Source organism: Geotrypetes seraphini, chromosome 5 (assembly GCF_902459505.1).
Source record: "Geotrypetes seraphini chromosome 5, aGeoSer1.1, whole genome shotgun sequence".
Taxonomy (NCBI): Eukaryota; Metazoa; Chordata; class Amphibia; order Gymnophiona; family Dermophiidae; genus Geotrypetes; species Geotrypetes seraphini.
Genome location: NC_047088.1, coordinates 204,976,565 through 204,999,277, shown reverse-complemented (window position 1 = coordinate 204,999,277; position 22,713 = coordinate 204,976,565). Strand labels below are relative to the sequence as shown.

The 22,713-nt window shown below is 41.2% G+C and overlaps 1 protein-coding gene across 3 annotated transcripts in view; it reads right to left on the bottom strand.

Annotated features, from left to right (window-relative positions):
- Positions 1 to 463: 463 nt before the first annotated feature.
- Positions 464 to 22,713, bottom strand: part of LRP2 (LDL receptor related protein 2) — a 442,478-nt gene continuing 420,228 nt past the window's right edge. For all 3 annotated transcript variants that reach the window (XM_033945766.1, XM_033945765.1, XM_033945768.1), the window contains 6 exons: positions 22,188 to 22,317; positions 17,160 to 17,273; positions 12,594 to 12,689; positions 11,789 to 11,884; positions 6,259 to 6,330; positions 464 to 3,653 (listed from right to left, as the gene is read on the bottom strand). In XM_033945766.1, coding sequence (XP_033801657.1) covers positions 3,507 to 3,653; positions 6,259 to 6,330; positions 11,789 to 11,884; positions 12,594 to 12,689; positions 17,160 to 17,273; positions 22,188 to 22,317 — 655 coding nt within the window. In that variant the 3' untranslated portion in view covers positions 464 to 3,506. The remainder of the gene's footprint in view (positions 3,654 to 6,258; positions 6,331 to 11,788; positions 11,885 to 12,593; positions 12,690 to 17,159; positions 17,274 to 22,187; positions 22,318 to 22,713) is intronic.

The following is a 22,713-nucleotide window of genomic DNA, read 5'->3' as shown; positions in this document are numbered from 1 at the left end:
TTTAGTTCAAGGATTGATCACAGAAATTAATAGCTAGGTTAGTTGACCTATAAATTACAGCACATGTAGTGGGTTATCCCAAGATAATAGTGTACATTGCTGAAATAAAGTATGAATTAGTTCATGGTTGGTTCAGTTTCTCTATAGAAACAGGAAATTGAAGCAGAGGGAAAGCTTGCAGGGCCAGTGGAGACAGTGTGTTCAGCTCTTTAATGCTGCCGGCAGCCTGAAGCTTATAAGTGGCTGAGAGAGAGAGAGGTGCCAGAAATGTCACACCTAGAAAGAGAGAGGGAGGGAGGGAGTGATAAAGGAGAATGCTGCAAAATTGGAAGGGAGGAATGAATAATGTTAGCAAAGTGTGAATTGTACTCTTTTATTTACTGTACCATAGATATTTTCTGTATTACCCTGTAATTACCCTGTACTTTAATATAAAACTCTGAAAACAAATTAGTCAGGAAAATTATGATAAAATAACACCTTTATTAGATTTATTCAGCAGCATCATTTTCCAGTTGTCTTTTCTAATCAAAAGTACATCTTCTGATGATTACAACAAGCTCTAAAGTAAGAATAACATATATTTTGTCAACTCCAGAATAAAATAGTCAGTAGCCCAAATCTAATTTATTACCAATTTAGCAAACTCTGCATATAGGGCCTCTAAATCAACTGATATGTTTCTCCTGCAGGCCGCTTCACTGGTGCAAACTTTTCTGAAATAGTTGTGGCATATCACAAAAATGAAGGGAAAGATGACAAAGAAATGTAAGAAATTATCATGGGCAAAGAAATTGCTTCCCTTTTTTAATATTCACTTTAGGAAATAAATAGACAATCAAAATTACATTTTCAAGAAAAATCAATTAATTACACAACATTTTGCATTTTCTTTAATGGAAAAGAGAGGGTTTAAAAAAAATCCCTTCCTACCACTGGCAAGTGTGCTGATAGATTTTGGAACAATAATGGTCAGAATGATTCTATTATAAGCCAAGTACAACATTATAGGTTAGTAGTAAATATATATTACATTAAGCTGACTGCCAATTTGAAGTGGAAAAAAATTGTGAAGTAATCCTGTAATACAAGAAGTTTATGTTGGCACAGTGTTGGCTTTGATTAATGCGTTCACTCTCATTCTTTATGTCTGGAAAGGAGAGAGGTCACATCATACAGACAATGTTTAAGATTCTGTGCCTTCATTTTGTAATTCAATAAGTCTGACTACAAAAATGCAGCTTTACTGAGGAGGGTGCTTGTGAACACACAGTATCTCCCCTAATTCTATAAAAGGCACAAAAAAGCAGTTGTGCGTAATTTTGGTCATGTACACAAATTACATGCACAGTTTAATTCAATAACACGCTAATTAACACCAATAATTTGCATTTTAACAAGCAATTGCTGGTGCTAATTATAATCAATTACAAGTTCCATGTGTAAATTTAGGAGCGGAATCTGCATACACGCTTTGACTAACAACTCCCCCTCCTATAGGCTTCAGATCAGCGGCGTTTGTGTTCCTGGAGTTGCGGTTCGGCAGTCCCTGAGGAAGTGGCTTCTCTGCCTTGAAACCAGGCTTTGTCGGACTTTTGCACCAATTTCAGCATGAATATAGATTAACTAACTTATTGCCTGAGGAACCTGGTGCCTGTATTCTGGTGGAATACATTGTTTGAACTAACAGAGCAGCGGTTCCAGCATTTCCAGCTAAGTAATAATTTACTGCCTGTTGAACAAATTTTTCACGCCAATCGTTTCTTTTCTTTTGTTGGCTCATAGGTTGGAAGCAGAGAAACACTGTTTCATTGTTTTTGTAGTGCTTAGTTTACTTTATCACTTATCGCACTGTTAAATACACATTTGAGCACACTTCCGGGGTATCTATGATGGTGTGCGGCAGGAACCCAGGGGGTTTCTGCTTTCAGCTTTAAGCAGTTGAGTGGGTGCCTTGTTATCTGCTCTTTGGAGCTTACTTCCTCACACTGAGTACCCCGTAGCAAAAATTAAACATTAAAAAGAGTTGGATTCAGCGAGTTTCTTCTGCCTTCAACCTGTATCTCTTTAAGCATTAATTTTGTATCTTTTGACGTATTTTTGTGCTTAAATTGGGGTTATATTTTTGTGATTTGACTAACAGCTCCAGCAAAATCTATGGAGTGAAAGTATGCATGCCAAGTAATTGTGGCACGGGGCCGGGGCCAAGAGGGCTCAGTACTTGGGCTGTTCCTTTTCACCATTTGTGTTTGCATTGTTGCTGAAAGATTTGTTGCTGACCTGTATAAAAAAGCTAGCAGCAAGTGATATTTTACACTTAGGGACCTTTTTACAAAGCCCATTCAGTTCCTTTGGCTTCGGTGCATGATGCAGCAGCTTTGTAAAAGGGGTCCTTAGAAAATGGCTAATTCCGAGGGGAAACCCCAAAGCCAGCAGATGAATCCAAAACAACCCTGAGGTACATGGAATTATTTAACAGGTTACAGGATCTGTTTCATCTAATCAGTGTTGTGTTTATCAAGAAAATGCAAATTAGGCTTTTAAAACAGGTTTTTCTAACTCTTGTAGAAATGTGTACAAATGTCACTCCATCTTCCTATCTGGTATTTTAACACTGCACAATGCACAGTAGGCAGGAAAACAGCAATCCAATTAAAAAAAAAAAAAAAAAAGATGGACTCATTCCTCTGCCATAAGCTAAATAACGTGTCATTATGGGAAGGAATTATCAACATGGCATACTGTTTTACCACAAGTTATGCTATTTTAACACAGGGTCTCATTGCATAAAATGGAGTCCTGTACTCAAATAGATGACTTGTGGTAAAAAAGCCCATTTTAACAGTAGCCCATATTGATAATGTGTCCCTTAATTGTACTTATGCATTCTCTAGAGATAAAATTAGAGGAAAACCCTCAGTTACATACACCGCTACTGTATATTTTACTCAAGAATAACCAAATGACTGATTCATCATGTCACTGTTTATGATAATCAAAAGGTATGAAATAAAACATATATGTAGTTCATTAAAGGAACATGCACGCATGTGTGCATGAGTGTGCAAAAATGTAAGTAAGCAGAGAGTTAAAGGAGTTCAAATATATAATAAATGCATAAAGGGATGTGATAAAAAGGTTCTGTTTATGAATAACCTGGATTTCTAATGTAATCAGTATTAGTGCTTCCCCAAAAATGCCACAACCAATTTCACATATCTCTATTAGCAACATTAATGAGATAATTTTAAAAAATTTACAAATATACATTATATTTATAACATTATTTTCAGACCACATCAGTGCAAAGATATACAAAGTAGTACATCATGATAACTGTTCGTAAAAATATCAGTTGGCATACTTACAAAACCCCCAAGGCAGTTTTGTCAGCAGGCTTCTTTTGCTGTAAGCTAGAAAATACATACATTTGTAAAGTGATGCTTCTTTATAAAAAGAATGTGCAAAGGAGGGTGTCTATTTATTCCTTAGTGGATGAAGTAGAGTTATACGACAGAGTCTTCTTTGACAAGATTGGCGGTGTCTTTAAATGTGTCTTCGGTGGGTGTGAAAGTGGGCGGTTGGTCCTTTTTGTGTGAAGAAGATGAAGGTGTTTCTTCTCTAACTCCTTGCTGCTCCTGTTCTTTTTCCATCTAAACAGTAAGAAAATATATATCACAAATATAAATAACCATGCTATTTTTGTATAAATTAATATATGCAATTATAAGCTTGCACTTAATCTCGTATGATAGGGGACAATTTTATAACTTGGTGCCTCAAGTTTTGCACCTCAATGCCATGTGCTAATTCTATAATAGCCTCTAGGCACCAAAATTCTTCAATACTGCCTATTTCAGGGATTTCGAAACCTGCCCTGGGGATCCCACAGCAAGTCAGATATTCCAAATTCCCACCATGAATATGCATGAAGTCAATATGTACAAAAGGATCTCATGCATAGTTATGGTGGGAATCTGGAACACCTGACTTGGCTATGGGGGCTCCAAGACAGGTTTTGGAAGCCCTGTCCTATGACTGCACCCACACAATGAACTGGTAAAGAAACTAACCAGTGCAGGTAGAAGAGAGACTACTGTCAAGTGGGTAAGGAGCTGATGAAGCATCAGAACTGAAAGGGAGGCTTAATAGGGAGGCTAATTTTCAATCATTTCCAAGGGCAAAGCAGTGCTTTATCCATGAAAATCATCTTTTATAAAATTGTCCACTTGATATTTTGACAAAATTCATACATAGAAACCCCATTCAATTTGACTATATTTTAAAAAAAAATAGTGTAAAAAAATTTTTTTTAAACAAAATGTAAAAAAATTCATACATAGGATTGGGAGAGGTTTGCACTTATACAATTAAAATTCATTCCAGTCAATATTCAGCCAGCAGCGGTTAATTGCGTTTAGGCGCAAGCACTAAATTTCAGTAGTTGATCAATGTGTCAGGCCACCAGTCCTTATGTCACTCTGACCAACAAATGACTGGGCACCGCAGAATTCCTGTATCCTCAATCCCACCCTGACAAGTAAATGCACCCAACCATCCCCCTGACAAATAAAGACTCCCCCCCCTCAATCAAAATAGGCCCTACCAGAACTTCCTGGTAGTCCAGTGGTGCAACGGAAGAGGAAGCAGCCTCTACTCACTCCTGTCCCTAGTGGCTTCATAGAAAAAAATGACATACTAGAGATCAAGGCAACCATTTTTACCATGGAGTTGCTAGAGCAGAGGTGAATGGGGTTTGCTCCTGCCCCTTTGCTCTGCTGGACCACCAGAAGTTCAGGTAAACCCAGGTTGAGGGGGGGGGGGGGACTATTCTGACTGGAAGGGGTAGGACAGAGGACTTTACTTATTGAGGGTTCTTTAGCTGTTGAAGGTGGGAAGTAGATATTTACTTGTCAAGGTATAAGAGAGGGGGTGTTTACTTGTTGGAGTTGGGAAAGGTGATCAGACTTTACTGGGAAGGGGAGAGGGAGGGGAAGACATCAAAGTACTGGAAGTTATGCGAGTGCTGGTCAATGCCAGCATCCACAGAACTAACCAGGCAAAGTTAGGACTACATTTTATGCGGTCCTACATTCCCGGATAGCTTTGCAAGTGCTAGCCCCCTCTAAGACCCCTGATCTACCCACCTGAGACATGGTCGGTGAGTGTCAATATTCAGCAACCCTGTCCAGTTAAATTCAGCTGAATACTGGTACACATTTAAATTGCTTTGAATATTAACCCCATATTGCTTATACACATTTTAGCTCAGAAAAAAATGACCACTAAAGTTAGTATAGGTATATGTACCGTATATGCTCAAATATAAACCGGGATTTTGGGGCTTGGCCCAAAAAAATGGGGGTCCCGGTTTATATTTGAGCCAACAATATACCCCCTTCCAAAATTATTGCAGGTCACCACCACTAGGCTTTGTACGAGAATTCGCAGGAGCCAGTAAGGAAGCCGCTCAGCACCGAGCAGCAGCACCAAATCATGCACCTGCTTGTGCTGCTCAGCAGCCGAATAATCTCACGGCAGCCAGTTAGCAGTGGGGCAGGAACTCGGAAAGTTTGCTCCTACCCTCTGCACCTCCACTGGGGATCGGCAGTAGAGGTATGAGGCTAGGGCAGGGAGGGGGGCAGGGTGCAGAGCTTGGGTAGGAGGGAGGGTGCAGAGTCTGACAGGGGAGGTAAGGAAGGTAGTTGTGTGCAATGCCTGACAGGGGAGGGAGGGAAGGAAGAGTGCTAGGTGCAGAGTCTGACGAGGGAGGGAAGGAAGGAAGGAAGGGGGGCTGGGTGTAATGCCTGACAGGGGAGGGAGGGAAGGGTGCTGGGTGCATTGCCTGGCAGGAATGGAGCTGGGTGCAGTGCCTGATAGGGGAGGGAGGGAAGGGGGCTGGGTGCAGAGCTTGGCAGGGAGGGGGCTGGGTGCAGAGCCTGACAGGGCAGGGCACTTGAATATTAAGCTGCCCAACTTATGTTCGAGTCAACCATTTTTCCTCCTTTTGGGGGAAAAAGGGGGGGTCTCGACTTATATTTGGATCAACTTATATTTGAGTATATATGGTATATGGGTTTGTTTCTTACTCTAATGTTCAAATAGTGAAAATATACATATGCTTTCATTATAAAAATCCAGAAAAGTTTGTGGAGTGAAAAGTATGAATGTCAAATAATTGGAGGAGGGGTTGGGGTACCTCAGGTCCTTTTCACCATTTTGTATTTATTGAACATATTGCAACCAAATAAAAATTACCTCTCCATAAACTGGGTTGTCAAAGTTAGTACTTTGTTTCAATCTTCTTTTAAAGAAACTCCACATTGTTTCCTGAAAGATAAAAAGAAATATCCTTATAAGCAGCTGAGACAAATTAATCCATGCTGCCCTCTCTCTGGCTCAAGCAAATCCCCCTCTTCTCTACTGCACCTGCCTGGGCCTATAATTCAAAGCATTTTTACCATGGAGAGGCATTTTTGAAATAACGACCCGGTCAGAATGGGGAAGTCCTACTTATAATGTCCAAACAAAATCCATTGCACAGCCATTTTCAAACAGGAAAGACGACCAGATTTCCTGTTCAAGAATATGTGAGAAGAATGTCCTTAATGCTAGAGACATCCATTCTGAACAACCCTTTTATAAACTGAAACATTGAAATTATCAGTGGTGGGAAGACAAGGCACAGGGACAAGTTTCTGGCAGCATTCTTATGAAAATGGCCACCCAGACATCCTTGCAGAACAGAGGAGTAGCCTAGTGGGTAGCATAGTACGGTGGTTCCCAGCCCTGTCCTGGAGGACCACCAGGCCAGTCAGGTTTTCAGGATAACCCTAACGAATATGCTTGGAGCAGATTTCCATGCCTGGCACCTCCATTATATGCAGATCTCTCTCATGCATATTCATTAGGGCTATCCTGAAAACCTGACTAGCTTCAGGACAGGGTTGGGAACCACTGGTGTTGTACACTGTAAACCAAGAGAAGGCTTGCAGATACCCTATATCTTTAGGAACAGTTATAATATCTGCAGCTGACATAGAACCTGGTTTTCCTTTCTGGTTTCACTAATAGGGAGGGGGACAGCAACCACTGAGGAATTAAGGAGGAGTCATGTCTTAATCCTTCCGGTGGTCAGTTGCTCAATCAGGGCACCTTTTTGTAACATAGAAACATAGAAATAGACGGCAGGTAAGGGCCATGGCCCATCTAGTCTGTCTACCCTAATGTCCCTCCCCTACCTTCCTCTGTGAATAGAGCCCACGTGACGATCCCATTTGGCCTTAAAATCAGGCACGCTGCTGGCCTCAATCACCTGAAGTGGAAGGCTATTCCAGCGATCAACCACCCTTTCCGTAAAAAAGAATTTCCTGGTGTCACCGTGCAGCTTCCCGCCCCTGAGTTTCCACGGATGCCCTCTTGTTGCCGTGGGACCCTTGAAGAAGAAGATATCTTCCTTCACCCTGATGCGGCCCATGAGGTACTTGAACGTCTCAATCATGTCTCCCCTCTCTCTCTGCATTCCTCAAGTGAGTATAGCTGTAATTTATCTAGCCGTTCTTCGTACGGGAGATCCTTGAGTCCCGAGACCATCCGGGTGGCCATTCTCTGGACCGACTCCAGTCTTAGCATATCCTTGCGATAATGTGGCCTCCAGAATTGTACACAGTATTCCAGGTGGGGCCTCACCATGGATCTATACAATGGCATAATGACTTCCGGCTTACGGCTGATGAAACTCCTGCGTATGCATCCTATGATTTGTCTAGCCTTGGATGAAGCTTGCTCCACTTGCTTGGCAGTCTTCATGTCCTCACTGACAATCACCCCTAAGTCTCGTTCTGCTACCGTTCTCGTAACTGAAACAGGTCTAGATAAAAATGTCCTTTTCAGACATAGATAGTTCCATACAAAAATCATTATTGGATGTCCTACTTTTGGGCCCTCCCTAGTCTTGCCCAAGCCCATTTTTCTGACTAATGATGGCTCGACATATGTGAGTAGTACATGAATGCTATTCTGCTTTTAAGTGCTGTCTCACTGAGCTCTTGAAGTTTTTTCCTTCTCTTAACTCTGATAGCTTTTCTGTAATTCTTCTAATTTTTCAATCGATACGTTTAAGTTGATACATTTTTTTGAGTCTGATAATTATAAATTGCAAGGTATTCATTCTCAGACTCAATCAGTCTCTTAGTCCCTTCACTAAGACTCATTTATTCAAGGAGGGACACGATCTTTTCTGTCACGGCCCCTCTAATTTGGAATTCGCTCCCAATCAATATAAGGGAAGAAAAATTACTTAGTAAGTTCAAAGGTCTCCTGAAAAGCTGGCTTTTTAAGGACGCCTTTAGCTGAGTTATTTGAATTCTATCTAGTCAGGATACTCTTTAGCAGACTAATAATGCTGTTAAGTGAAAATTGAGCGGGTAACCCTTTCCCATCCTATTGTTTCATTACCTATGCTCTTTTTATTTTGTTTACAAATTATATTTAATCCTTTTTTTTTCTTTTGTGTTTGGTTGTTCAAAAGTTGTGTTAACTGTTTGGTTTAATCAATGTGCTTTTCTTTTTTACCCTGATTTTATCGTTATTTGTAAATCGCATTGGAATAAACTTGAAACTATTTCTTTGGTAAGATAGTTTTTTCAGTGTGATTTTGGGATGTAGTTATACCAGGCTATAATCTGTTCAGGAAAGACAGAGTAGGAAGAAAAGGAGGGGCAGTAGCGTTATATGTTAAAGAACATATTAAAGCCATACAATTGCAGGATCTGCAGGGCAAGGAAAAGTCACTGTGGATCAATCTGGAAAGAGGGAATGGTAAATATATTTACATTAGTGTAATATACAGACCTCCTTTACAGATGGAAGAAGAGGACAGAGATTTAATAGTAGACATTCAGAATTTATCTAGAAAAGGGGAAGTTTTACTAATAGGTGATTTTAACATGCCAGATGTTGATTGGGGTATCCCTATTGCGAGGTCTTCTAGAAGTAGGGAGATCCTGGATTCTCTACAAGGAGAACAGTTCCAGCAGTTGGTAATGAAATCCACGTGGGATGGGGTCATACTGGACTTAGTGCTTACAAATGAGGAAAGTGTTTCTGATGTTACAGTGGGTGATCATCTGGTATCCAGTGATCACTACATGGTACGGTTTAATATTAAGACAGGTATAGAGAGGGCTCATTCAAAAGTAAAGGTTCTAGACTTTTAAAAAAACTAACTTTGTTCAGATGGGGGATTACATCAAGGAATTGTTATCTGGATGGAAATGTCTGGAAGGAGTACAAAAATGCAGTGGACAAAACTGAAAGGAGTTATTGTAAAGGTGATAAACCTTTTTGTGAGGCAAGTATATAAAAGAAGGTCACTTTGGTTCTCAAAAATAGTAGCTGAGAAGGTTAGCTTTCATAAACTACAAAAGATTGCAGAAAGAGGAAGACAGGCAAAAATATCTGGAAAAGTTAAGAGAGGCTGGTCATGTAGTTAGGAAAGCAAAGATGCAAGTGGAAAAAAAAAAATAGCTGACAAGGTAAAACGGGGAGACAAGGCATTTTTTAGATATATCAGCGATAGGAAGAAGTGCACAAGTGGCATTGTGAGACTCATAAGTGAACGGGAGGAATATGTAGAAGCTGATAAAGAAAAGGCTGAATTGCTTAACAAATACTTTTGTTTTGTGTTCACAGCTGAAGCGCTGGGAGCGGGACCACAGAAGACAAATGCAAATAGAGATGGAGAAGTGGTAGACCTTGTTTGATTTTCAGAGGGTTGTGTTCGTGAGGAGCTAGCTAAATTAAAGGTAGACAAAGCGATGGGGCTGGATGGTGTACATCCAATGGTACTGAAGGAACTTAGGGAAGTTATGGTAGCTCCACTAACTGACCTTTTCAATGAGTCAGGAGTGGTACCCGAGGACTGGAGAAGGGCGGATGTGGTCCCTCTACACAAAAGTGGAATTAAGGAAGAAGTAGGGAATTACAGCCCATAAGTCTGACTCTGTGGTAAGCAAATTAATGGAAACGCTTTTAAAAACAGAGAATGGTGAAGTTTCTGAAATCCAATGAATTACAGGACTGAAGACAACATGGATTCACTAGAGATAGGTTTTGTCAGACAAATCTGATCAATTTCTTTGACTGGGTGACCAGAAAATTGGATAGAGGGAGTGCGCTAGATGTGGTGTATTTAGATTTTAGCAAAGCCTTTGACAGTGTTCCACACAGACGTCTAATAAATAAACTGAGTGCCCTCGGGATGGGTTCCAAAGTGATGGGCTGGGTCAAGAACTGATTGAGTGGAAGATGACAGAGGGTAGTGGTTAATGGAGATCGCTCTAAGGAAAGGGATGTTACCAGTGGTGTGCCTCAAGTTCTATTCTTGGGCCTGTTCTTTTTAACATTTTCATAAGCAATATTGCTGAAGGGCTGTCAGGTAAGATTTGCCTCTTTGCAAATGACACCAAAATATGCAATAGAGTAGATACCCCAGGAGTGTGAATAACATGTAGAAAGACATAGCAAAGCTTGAAGAACGGTCTGAAATTTGGCAACTAAAATTTAATGCTAAGAAATGCAAAGTCATGCATTTGGCCCATAAAAGCCCAAAGAAATGGAACAGTTTAGGGGGTGAAGAACTTATGTGTATGACAGAAGAGCAGGATTTGGGTGTTATTGTATGTGATGATCTTAAGGTGACCAAACAGGTTGAAAAGATGACAGTGAAAGCTAGAAGGATGCTAGGGTGCATAGGAAGAGATAAGGCCAGTAGGAAAAAGGAAATATTGATGCCCTGTATAAGACTCTGGTGAGACCTCATTTAGAATATTGTGTACAGTTCTGGAGACTGCAGCACCTTCAAAAAGATATAAAAAGGATGGAGTCAGTCCAGAGGAAGGCTACTAAAATGGTGCATGGTCTTCATCATAAGGCATATGGAGACAGACTTAATCTCAATATGTATACTTTGAAGGAAAGGCGGGAGAGGGGAGATGTGATAGAGATGTTTAAATACCTATGTGGCATAAATGCGCAAGAGTTGAGTCTCTTTCATTTGAAAGGAAGCTCTGGAATGAGAGGGCATAGGGTGAAGTTAAGAGGTGAAAGGCTCAGGAGTAATCTAAGGAAATATTTTTTTTACAAAAAAGGTGGTAGATGCGTGGAACAGTCTCCCGGAAGAAGTGGTGGAGACAGGCAAGGTGAGTGGATAAAATTAGGACAACTTGAAGGCTGTCCTATCTCTCAAGGTAGACACACACCAGACTAAATATCAGCCAGTACTCAGTTAGCTTTCAGATTATAGAACTAACCTGGGTATTCAATTCTGGAGGCTGATATGCCCCAACACTGAATATCTGGGGTTAATTCAGACCATGGCTTTGAGCGACTTACAAGCTGTATACAGCTACAGGCTGTATATCGACCCCTCAGTTACTTTTTCAAAGCAAATGTTATAGGATGTAATCTGAAAATTGTTTAAATGTAACTCTATCTGTATTATCAAGCTAATGGTCTGATCCCAGTTAATACTATTTTTAAGCATAACGATTTCTGCTTAAATTGAAAAAGCAGCTACCAAACATGTCTGACTAAACTCTAGCTGTGCCTGTGGAATGCACCAAACTTTGATTCTATATCACCAGATATATTTTGTGGGGCCAAAATATAAGCCATCAGCAGTAGGGGTGGGGGTTGGGGTAAAAGCGTGAAACTGGAAGATTTAAAGATAGCTACACAAAATTTTGAAAATTGGTCTCTCAGTTTCCAAAGTGTGTTCCCTTCTTACCTGGGGAGTTTCAGTACTAGCAGAAGGCTGTGGAAGTGTAGCCGATATCACATGATCATAGGCAGGATTCTCAAAATTCTCACCCATATCCCTAGACTACAAAAACATGAAGCAAACCAATCATTAAATAACATGAAATGGGTTAAATAAAACTCATCTGGCTGAACTCTCACCACACCTAAATATCCCAGACTCTGTACATCACCTAATAATTTTTTTAGAGCCAAAATTTAAGCCATTAGCAGGGGAGGTGGGGGTGGAAGTCTAGTAGTCCCCTCCTTGAAAGTTATCGGAACTCGAAGACATGATATGTTTTCGGTGATGGCCCCGCAACTTTGGAACACTTTGCCTCAATATATAAGAGAGGAAAATGATCTTAGTCGTTTTAAAAATAACTTTAAAAGTTTTCTTTTTAAAGATGCTTTTAATCTTTAAATTATACTTAAATCTTAAAGTAGTTACCCTCCAGGTTTATACTACTCCCTCCCTAATGTTTTTTCCATCTATGGTTCTTTTTTCTACTTTAAAACACTGAATTGTAACTTCATTCCTCCATCCCTTGTGTATCGATTAGTTTGTAAGTCTGTCGGTCAACCCATCATTTTTAAATTTTAAATAGTATGTCTAAATGTATGTTTACCTTTTTTTATTGTAACTCGCTTAGCAAATTTGAATAAGCGATTCATCAAATCAAAATAAAACTTGAAACTAAAACAGGAAGATTTATCTGGATAACTCCCAAAGTTACCTACACAAAAATTTTAAATATTGTCCTCTCTGTTTTTAAAATGTGATCACTTCTTACCTGGAGAGTTTCTGTATCAGGAGAAGACTGTGCAAGTGTAGACGATGTAACATGATCATAGATTGGATTCTCAAAATTCTCCCCCATGCCCCTAGACTAAAAACACAAAGCTCTATTCAGTTATCCAAGTATTAACAATCCAAGATAAATTAAAAATTAAATTAAGCATATACCACACACACACTTTTACTAAACCGCAATAGCGGTTATTAGTGCAGGGAGCCATGCTGAATGCTCCGTGCTGCTCCCGATGCTCATAGAGTTCCTATGAGCGTCGGGAGCCACCCAGAGTATTCAGCATAGGTTATCCACAATGGTGACAACTGGTGCCAAACTAGGAAGCTTTCTTTCAGCAATATGAGAGCCTGCCCACTGGCAAGTGAACTGTAACCATCAATTCCTGGCACACAGGCCATCAAGCAATTTTCTGATGGTAACTGGCACTAATTGCTTTGAGTTGTCGCTGAACTGAATCAAATTTAAAATGGTGACATAGAAGTGAAAGAATGTGTACACTTATGTCAATCCACTGAGCCATCCAATCCATCTATTTCTCCATTAAAAGCTTTCAAGCTATCCTTATGTAAGAATTGATTATAATCTATTTCTCCAAAGCAACATTATACAGATCTTTAACGTCTTATTAACAAGCCATATTACTAGCACATGATACTCAGATGTATATCTTTATCCAGTTAGAAGAGAATTCTCTATAGTGCACCAATCTTTTGGAATGGCAACAGGAGTTAAAAATGGGACTGAAATGGTAGAAAGACATTACAGTGTACTTAGACACTCCATAGTACATAACTTGGTGCCTAAAAGGCCCTTTTACTAAGCTGCAATGAATGTTAGCGCGTGCTTATCACAACCTAAAGGGCTTACCTCAGGACGCGGTCAGGCTTCCTGCGGTAAGTTCCTAATCAATGCATACAAAACATGTGCTAAAATATATTTTTCTTCTTTTTTGCATGGAGGGGGCGTCTTTGTGGAGAGAAGAATGAGCATTTTGGCGCTGATCAGTTAGCGCATCTACATTACCGTGCGATTACTGATTAGCACAGGATTAGTGTGTGAGCCCTTAGGGTCAGATTCTATAAATGGCACCTAGATCGTAGGCACCTATAAAAAATGGGAGTCTACCGCAAGTGAATCAAATCTAGGCGCCATTTATAGAATCACGCCTAGCGGCACCTAAATTTGAGTTAAAACACCATAAGTGCCTACAATGTAGGTGTAAACCAGGATTATTCTGGTTTACAATACAGGCGCCTACCTGTACCTAAGTTAGGTGCCTAACTAAAACCATGCCTATGCCTACGTTTCAGTTAGGCATCATTAGGTGCAGTTAGGCACCTGAGTTACGACGTCACCATGTACCTAGTGACGCTTAACTGAAACTCACGCAGAACTTTAATGTTTGTTTAAGCATTTTTAAATTGAGTTTTAATGACATTTTCAATTAAAACGCCAATTAAGCTCAATTTAAAAAAATTAACTTCTACGCAAATTTCGCTAAGCGCCACTGATCTAGGCACCTAGCAGAGTCTAACTTAGGTGCCCTTTTGAGAATCAGGCCTTATTGCCTACAAAATAGGTGTAAGTGTTCATGCGCTAATTTTTTTTTTTTTTTAATGGCTGCATGCTAATGGCTAACCTAATCAGGGAGTAAATCAATTTTTAAAAAATCCTATGGGGCTCATAATCGATATGGAAACACGTCTAAAATCCCACCTAAATAGGCACTTGGACGATCAAAAAGACAGGTCGTCCAAGTGCCGACAATCGAAACGGGTTTTAGACTTATCTGAAAACAGCTTAGGCCTTTTCAGTGCCTCTGAAAACAGCTTAGGCCTTTTCAGTGCCACTGTAAGCCCAGAACTGAAACAGGCATTTTAGGAGGAGTGGTGAGGGACGTGGGCTGACCTAGACTTAGTTGTACTGCAAGTATAACTGAAAGTTTAATGAGGCTATCTAGACGGAACTTGTACATAGTGACTTAGGTGATCTAAAAACAGGTCTAAGTGCCCCAAAGGTATCCAAATTGACCAGATAACCACTGCAGACACAAAGTACAGACACCCACACACTCCCCGAGTGATCACTGACCTCCCACAATACCATAAAAATCAGAATAAAAATGTAAATACCTGCCTCCAGAACATCAGTACCTTGCATAGCAAAGCCTAGTAGAGCTGCACAGAGGTGGCTTAAGTAGTCTGGGGAGTGAGCTAGTGAACCATAGAGAGGAGGACCTAGGCCCATAAGCTATTCTAACCACTGCTTTCATGGTGAAACATGTGCACCCCCCAAAACCTCCCCCAAACCCTATTGTACTGCCATATAGGTGCCACCTGCAGCCATAAGGGCTAATAGGGTGGTAGACATGTGGGTCTAGTAGGTTTTGGGGGTGTTTTGGGGGGCTCACCATAACCTACAAGGGAGTTGTGGTGAGATGTTTATGTGGCACCCTTTTTGTGAAGTTCACAGCAGTGCTCTGTAAGGTGCTCCACTACTCTGTTGCCATGTCTGGGTATCCAGTCCATTACTTTGCTGACCCCACCCACATCCAAAAGGTCTTTTTCTAGGCGTTTTTGACTTGGACAAATTTTTGGATGAGAATGGGGTACAAAGATAAATGACTTAGCAGTCTGGACAATCAAACGGCTGGACGTAGAAGTAGACGATTCTCGAAAAAAGAAATATTTTAGACGTATTTTTCGAGAATGGACTTTTGACATGTTCAACTTTGGGCGACTAGCGACTTAGGCCCAAAACAGACTTAGACGTATTTTTTGATTATGCCCCTCCATACCTCTTAGAGCCGCTTAGAGATCATGCACGGGACCATCATAACACCTTTCTGTCCCTGAATACACCCCAATTGTTTACTCATGCCTCACAAAATGCTACAAAAGCAGGGCTCCTTTTACTAAGGCACACTAGCCGATTTAGCGCATGCTAAATATTAGCATGCATTAAACGCTAATGCAGCCATAGGATATAAATGCATATATGATTAATATTATTTGTATAGATACTGTACTGCATTTTTGTTAACTTTAGAAAATAAAGATTTTTTTTAAAAAAGGACTTTTTGATGGACTATGCTGCAAGTGATAGTTGCATGCTAATGGCAACATTAGTGCATGGTCATTAATGGGGAAAATGGAAAAATGGCCATTTTCCAGTTCTGGTAGAAATGGCCTTAGCATGCAGGAAACACCAACATAAGGGCATGCTAAGACCACTTGTTTCCCATAGCTTAGTAAATGGACTCCTAAGTGTTCTAGTGCGTAACTGCAAAGGAGGCGTTCTCACGGGAGGTGCATGGACTGATCATGGATGTTATGACTATTTTAGCACCCGCTTTATAGAATAATTGGAAGAATTTTCTTCAGCCATAGACATACATATGTGGTCACGTCTAAAGTTTGGCACATACCTGCAGACTAACATTAATACTCTAAAACAGATATGATGCTCAACTCTGCTGTTATAGAATATTACCCTCCTCTCCCCCCCCCCCCCCATTTTACTAAGCTGTGGTAGAGGTTTCTGCTGAAGCCTGGGGTGCTAAATGCTCATACGCTGCTCCGAGCATTTAGCGCACTTGACCTCTAACACTGTTTAGTAAAAGCTTAGTAAAAGAGGGCCTTAGGGCCTCTTCTAATAAACTGCGCTAGCAGTTTTTTAGTGCAGGGAGCCACGCAGAATGGCTCGCGCTGCTCCCGACCCTCATAGAGCTCCTATGAGCGTCGGGAGCAGCGTAGGCCATTCAGTGTGGCTCTCTGCGCTAAAAACTGCTAGCGCAGTTTAATAGAAGAGGGGGGTTAGTGTTTTGGTTCCTAATGTTAGGAGCCATTTATAGAATTTCCTCCTAATGCAACTTCTATGAGTACACTCACCATAATTAATTCTGAATACATTTCAAGACGGGTAGTCATGTTAGTTTGTAATGGCAAAAATGGCAAAATGGCTCGTGGTACTTGAAAGACTAGCCAATTTATTGAGGCATGCATTTTTACAAGGGACTGCTCCAGGCTTGGATTTTCTTGCTAGGGATTTAATGCATGACTATTTGGGGGGGGGGAAAATTAAAACAGGATCATTTGACTTTTGGAGTTAGATTTTGGATGCAAGTCATTAGCAGAACTTTATTTTAATTATTTCTTTGTATTATTTGCTGGTTTAGCAAAATACAAATGCAATACTGAATTAAGACACTGAATATTTGGTCTTTGATTTGATATAACTTACTGGAGGACAAGAAGCAGCAGATGTGAGCACATACAGATGTATTGGTTCTACATACTTTGCATCTTCCATCAGATATATTTTTAAAAGCAGTTTAGAATATGTGCACATTTATGGAGTTATTCATCTAGACCACTGAGATAGTGCCTTATCAGAGAGAGAGACTGCTACAACGAGAGCAGTGATAAGGGAGAACAGTGAGCAGAAATAACAGTGGGTGAAAAGCAGAGGAAGCATGAAAGGAATGGAGAAATGAAAGAAGGCAAAAAGAGGAAATAATTAACCACATTTTGGCAGTTCATGGCTTACATGTGTCGGCCGTTCAAGATTTACAGCACTATCTGTACTTTGAACCATGGTTGCATACATTGGGTTTTCAAATGTAATGGGCTTTTTTCCTGGATCTTCTGCAAAATTTTCATTCTGCAAAAACAAAAAAGAATTAGATTATATTTAGATAAGATGTTCTTAACTTTTCAAAATCTGACCTACTTTCTGAAGGGAAAGATCAAGGCTTATGAAATCACTTTGCCTATCCTGTGTGTATACATATATGTTTGTGGTGTCCACACTAAATTTTCAGGACATGGCAGGTGGACATGATTATTCTGGTAGTGACGATTTTTGCAGATTTGGGAAGTGAATACTCATGCCTGGGAACATAAGCCCTATTACTTCTAGGTAGAATTTCTTGCTTCAGTTCAAATGCCTTCAAATACAACAAAGATAAGCAAAGATGTCATATCTAACCTCAGTTCACATTTCAATTTAGGGAGCCAAGGACAAAACTCTAATGAATTCACTCCTGTAAACAAGAGTGGATAACTGAATGTTAACGCTATAAGGAACGATAATTTTGTAACTGTAGCTTTAAATGCCCATATTAGATTGAATGTAGAAATCAGAATTGATATATCCAGGTCAGGACATGTACAGTTCTGGTAGTAGTTTTGAATAGGATTTGCAGAAAGGCACATTTATATTAAAGCACTGTGTGGTGGGAGCATCTATTTACAACTACGTATCAACACAGAAAGCATCAACGGAAGAAACTTGGCAACTTACACCTATAAGTGCAGACCATTGTATGTCTTCCATTTTAGAATCCTACAGGCGTAAATTCTCCTCAATTAGTAGGGAGTCTGCAATCTTTGGGTACTTTTAATTCTGAGGGGGGGGGGAACAATTGGAAGTCCTTCCTGTATAAGGCTGTCCAAAATGAGCACTTAAAAAAACAAGTTATATGTCTGGGAGCAGCTGTAAATCCCAAAGCTGATAAATCAAGGCATTCACATTGATTCCCTTTCTGAAATGGGGAACACACATTCAGATTTTGGTCCTGCCCAAGCCCCATCCATTTGCTATATGCACGTAGTGCAACTGTACACATGTATATACCAACATTCTAAAATTGGATTTTCAATGTGTGTCCAAATGCACATGTACAAGAAATGCTGATATTCGTACATGTAAATCACAATTAGGGGTTAAAAAAAGGTTATGAATTAAATATACACTGGGAACCCCACCAAAAAAAACACTCCAAAATGGTTTTTTGTCATATCTTCCACAAAACTCAGCCAATTTTTATAAAATCTAGTGTGTCGTGTCCTGAATGAAGTTGATGTAAAATTTGGTAAATATTTCCCACCACACCACAATACTACCTTCTGAAAATGAATTGTGAACTGAATAAAAACACATCAAAAAGTATTATGGTGTATCTTGCAGAAAAATGTAAAGTCAAAAAGTAATGTTTCAATTAAGCAGATGTTCAAAGTGCGCTCCCTTTGCACAAAGGCGCACCCTCAGCCTTGATTGCCACTGATTTATGGACTTGTCAATGATGCTCTGCTTCAGCTCAGCCCAAACAGAGATGAGGTGCGGTTTAAGATCTTCGATGTCAGATATCACTGTCTGGTAGATGCATTCCTGTATCAGCCCCCAGATCTGGTAGTCAACTGGGTTTAGGTCTGGTGAATTCACAGGCCAGAGGTCTGGACCAATGAAGTCTGGGGTCTCCCGATGTAGCAGTTCTACGGTGTCCGCTGCCCCATGTGCTGGGGCATTGTCCTGTTGGAAGGACAATGTGATGGATCATTGGCAACAGCTTCTGTGTCAAGAGGACGTCCCGGTAGTATATGCCATTGATCTTAATCCCAGGATCAATGAAGAACAGATCTGTGAATCTGAGTTTTGAGATTGCAACTGAGACCATGACTGATTGGCTGAAGGTCAGGTGGTTCCATAGTAGGCATTTGGCATTAACCTCATGCTTCAGTGTTGTTGAAGGCATGAAGATGAGATCATTCCATATGTTAATCAGTGGAGCTACTGTAAATATCTTTTCATCTGTAAACCAGATGAAGCCAACACTGTACTCCGGGTACTTGGTCAAAAGCTGCTTGCACCGTTTTAGGCATGTATCTTTGTTGTGTAAAGCTAACTCTTAGGCACAATGCTTTCTAAAACACTTTAATTTCAGATCATCATGAATTATCCTAACCACAGTTGTCTGGCTTATTCCTGTTTTTCTTGTTATTTGTCAAGTTGTTCAGTGTGTTTGCGGTACATCCGCCTGGCTCAGTACAAGATCACATACAACATCAATGTGCTCTTGTGTGCGAATTGAGCATGGTCATCCACTGCCTAGCTTACTAGTCACAGTACCCATTGCTCAGATCTTGCGTCGTAGCACGTCAGAGACGTTTTTGTACCAACCCTTCTGTGGAAACTCTTTCAACAATTGTCAACTGCTGTAACCTTTTAGCAGTACCAAGTTCTTTATAAGAATTCGGTCTTGTGCAGTGAAAACCATTTTGATAGAGACTGTTCTAACTATCATCTGCTTCTGCGCATATTTACAACATTTTACACCAATTTCATTCAGGGCACAATGCATTAAATTTCATAAGAATCGGCCGAGTTCTGTGGAAGACATGACAAAACATTTTGGTGTGGTTTTTTTTTTCAGATCACACTGTATGTGCATAAATTTATGGTAAAAGCCTGTTAAATGTAATATTGAAGATACTAAGGGCTCCTTTTATCAAGCCACGCGACTTTTCATCACGCGTTAACCCCTGCACTGGCCAAAAACTACGACCTGCTTAAGAGGAGGTGATAGAGGCTAGCGCGGCCGGCGGTTTAGCAGGCGCTATTACTTGCGTTAAACCGCTAGCGCGGCTTGATAAAAGGAGCCCTAAATATCCACAACCAAACAAGAAAATGGTCATAAAAGTGTAAAGAAACCAATATAAACCAACAAAATAGCACAAACTGCCTCAAGAATGGAGACAAAGATAATTTTAATGTGTGTGACCTGACAATCCACACACAGCAGCTTCTTGCAAAAGTGTCTCAGCAATAATCATTGAAAACTAGTTATTAAGTTAAATGAGACTTTGTTACCTTTCAGCTCATTGAGACAGGAAGGGGCAGTGTATTTCATAGACCCCCTGAAGCAGGCTTCATGCCAAAACACTGTCTGTGTCAATCAGGTCGCACACATTAAAGTCATTTTTGTCCCCATTCTTGAGGCTGTTTGTGCAGTTTTGTTAGAAAATACTAATTAAACAACACATCAACAGTATAGTGCCTCTGTTTTGGGAAAGGTGATAAGCAAGAAGTCAAAGAAGCAAGACAGGACGCGAGGCCCCTGCACCTATAGGGCCAAATATTCACAAGGATATATGTGGTTGACAATGGGAGACAACAACTTAAGTGCTTTTATTTAAATTGCTGGAACTTGAACAGGCAACAGAGAAAGGAAAACAGAAAATAACAGCAGGCAAACACTATGGGCCATATTCGGTAAATGGCACACAATTGTACGTGCTGGAAAGATCTGCGCTAAACTTGTATTCTATAAAGGGCAAGTTGCGCCGCACACTCTTTATAGAATAGCACTTGGGCCAAATTCTATAAATGGCGTCCCGATTGTAGGCGGCCAACTGCTGCCTAACCAGCCAATTAGGATGCATGTTTCTAAAGAAAAACCTCCTGAGGCAGGCTGTCTATATTGTAGGTGCCTCCGGGAGCCTAGGGAGGCGCGTAGGCCCACCTAAGGCTAGGCATGGGCATGCCTTGGCCTGGAAGTAGTTTTAGACAGCCAAGGCAGCTCTACGTGCCTCCCTAGGCTTGTGGTAGATGTGTGCAATGTAGGCCATCACAATGCTGACCTACATTATAAGCAGACATGGCCGCTGAGCTTATCGTGGCAAGGGATCTCCCTGCCACGATATTCAACAGCCACAGCCACCCATCCACCCCCTAGATCACCGACAAGAGGGATGCCCAGTCCCTCCTGCCAGATCACACCCTCCCACCCCCAAAGATTGCCGGCAGGAGGGATGTCCAGTCTCTCCTGCTAGAACACCCCATTCCCTGAACATCAAGGGCTTCCCCATCATACTTGCCCAACCCCCCAGACCCCATCAGCCCTTCTGGCCCCCAGCCTCCCCAGAACCCTCCCTACCTTAAAATGATGGCATCCTTCCTGCCTCCAGCCAGCTGGCCTGCATGTGGGATGCCCCGGAGAGGGGCCTTGAGCCCTGATTGGCCAGGTGCTTAAGGCCCCTCCCATAGGAGGGGCTTTAGGCACCTGGGCCAACCAGAATCTTAGGCCCCCCCCATTCACTGTGCATTTTGGGATGCACTGGGAGAGGCCTAAGATTTCAATTTGGACTGGGCATCCTTTCTGCCGGTGATCTTCAAGGGGGGTGGGCGTTTTCTGGCAGGAGGGATGCCATCAGGACAGACACAATTCTATATAGGACACCCATGTGTGTTTCTCAAAGCCACTTAGGCAGCTGCTGAGACTGGGCATCCTATACAGAATCAGGACCTATGTGTATATCAAAACTTTTCCAGGTCAGTTTTGTATCTGCTCCAAGTTATCTGTAAATGCCAATAAATCAGCAGATGCAAGTTGCTCAACTCCAACTGCACTCCACATTCCATAATTTTCCCTCCTCCTTGATCCTTACTGTTGCAACAGCCACAGACCACATCCACCAATTACTCTTTCCTCTCCCCAACAGGTAAGAGCTCATCATTCTCTGATCCCACTCATGGCTCTTACTTCGGGTCTCCCTGAGGTCTAGTTGAGTGGCAGAACCAATTTCCATTGGTCAACAGATTCAAAATGGAATCAGTTAACATCTACTACCAGGGGCCAGGCTGCCAAATAAGGAGCACACTCGCCTGTCGGGAGCTCTTGCTTGTTGGGAGGAGGAGAGGATTAGATGATCAGGGATAGGGTTTCAGCTGTTACTTTGTGAACTTATTTGATTATTCTGTGTCTGTGATACCCTTTTAAGAATGACACTAGCTTACCAGCTGCATTGCTCTGTCAATAGCAGAATCGGCTCCAAAACCAGACACACCAATGTCCATACTAACATCAGCACCAGACCTGAAAGTCACCCCATTGCCATTTTCACTGGACTTTACAAAACTACTTAAGCTAGAAAAGAACACAAAATAGTAAATTATAGAACAGTTCACATTCCTATTTTTAATATCAGAAAGCACTTATCCTATCCTATATAATAAAACCCTAGCCGCGCATGCGCACTCTTAACTGCGTGCTTCCATGATCTGTAGGTCTGTGGCTGCAGGAGTGCGCATGCGCGCTTAGGGTTTTTTCCCCTCTCTGTAAGACAGTTCGTCTTCGTTGGCGGCGTCTTCGCCCCCCCTCCCTGGCACACCCGAACCCCCGTTCAGCTTCCCATCCAACCCTCCCACTGCGGTCTGAACCTCCCATCCAACCCTCCCTTCCCGCGGTCTGGACGGCTCCCTTATCCCTTGCTGCCACCTCTCTTCCCTTCCCGTGGTCCCAACAAACGTGTAGACTCCAGCA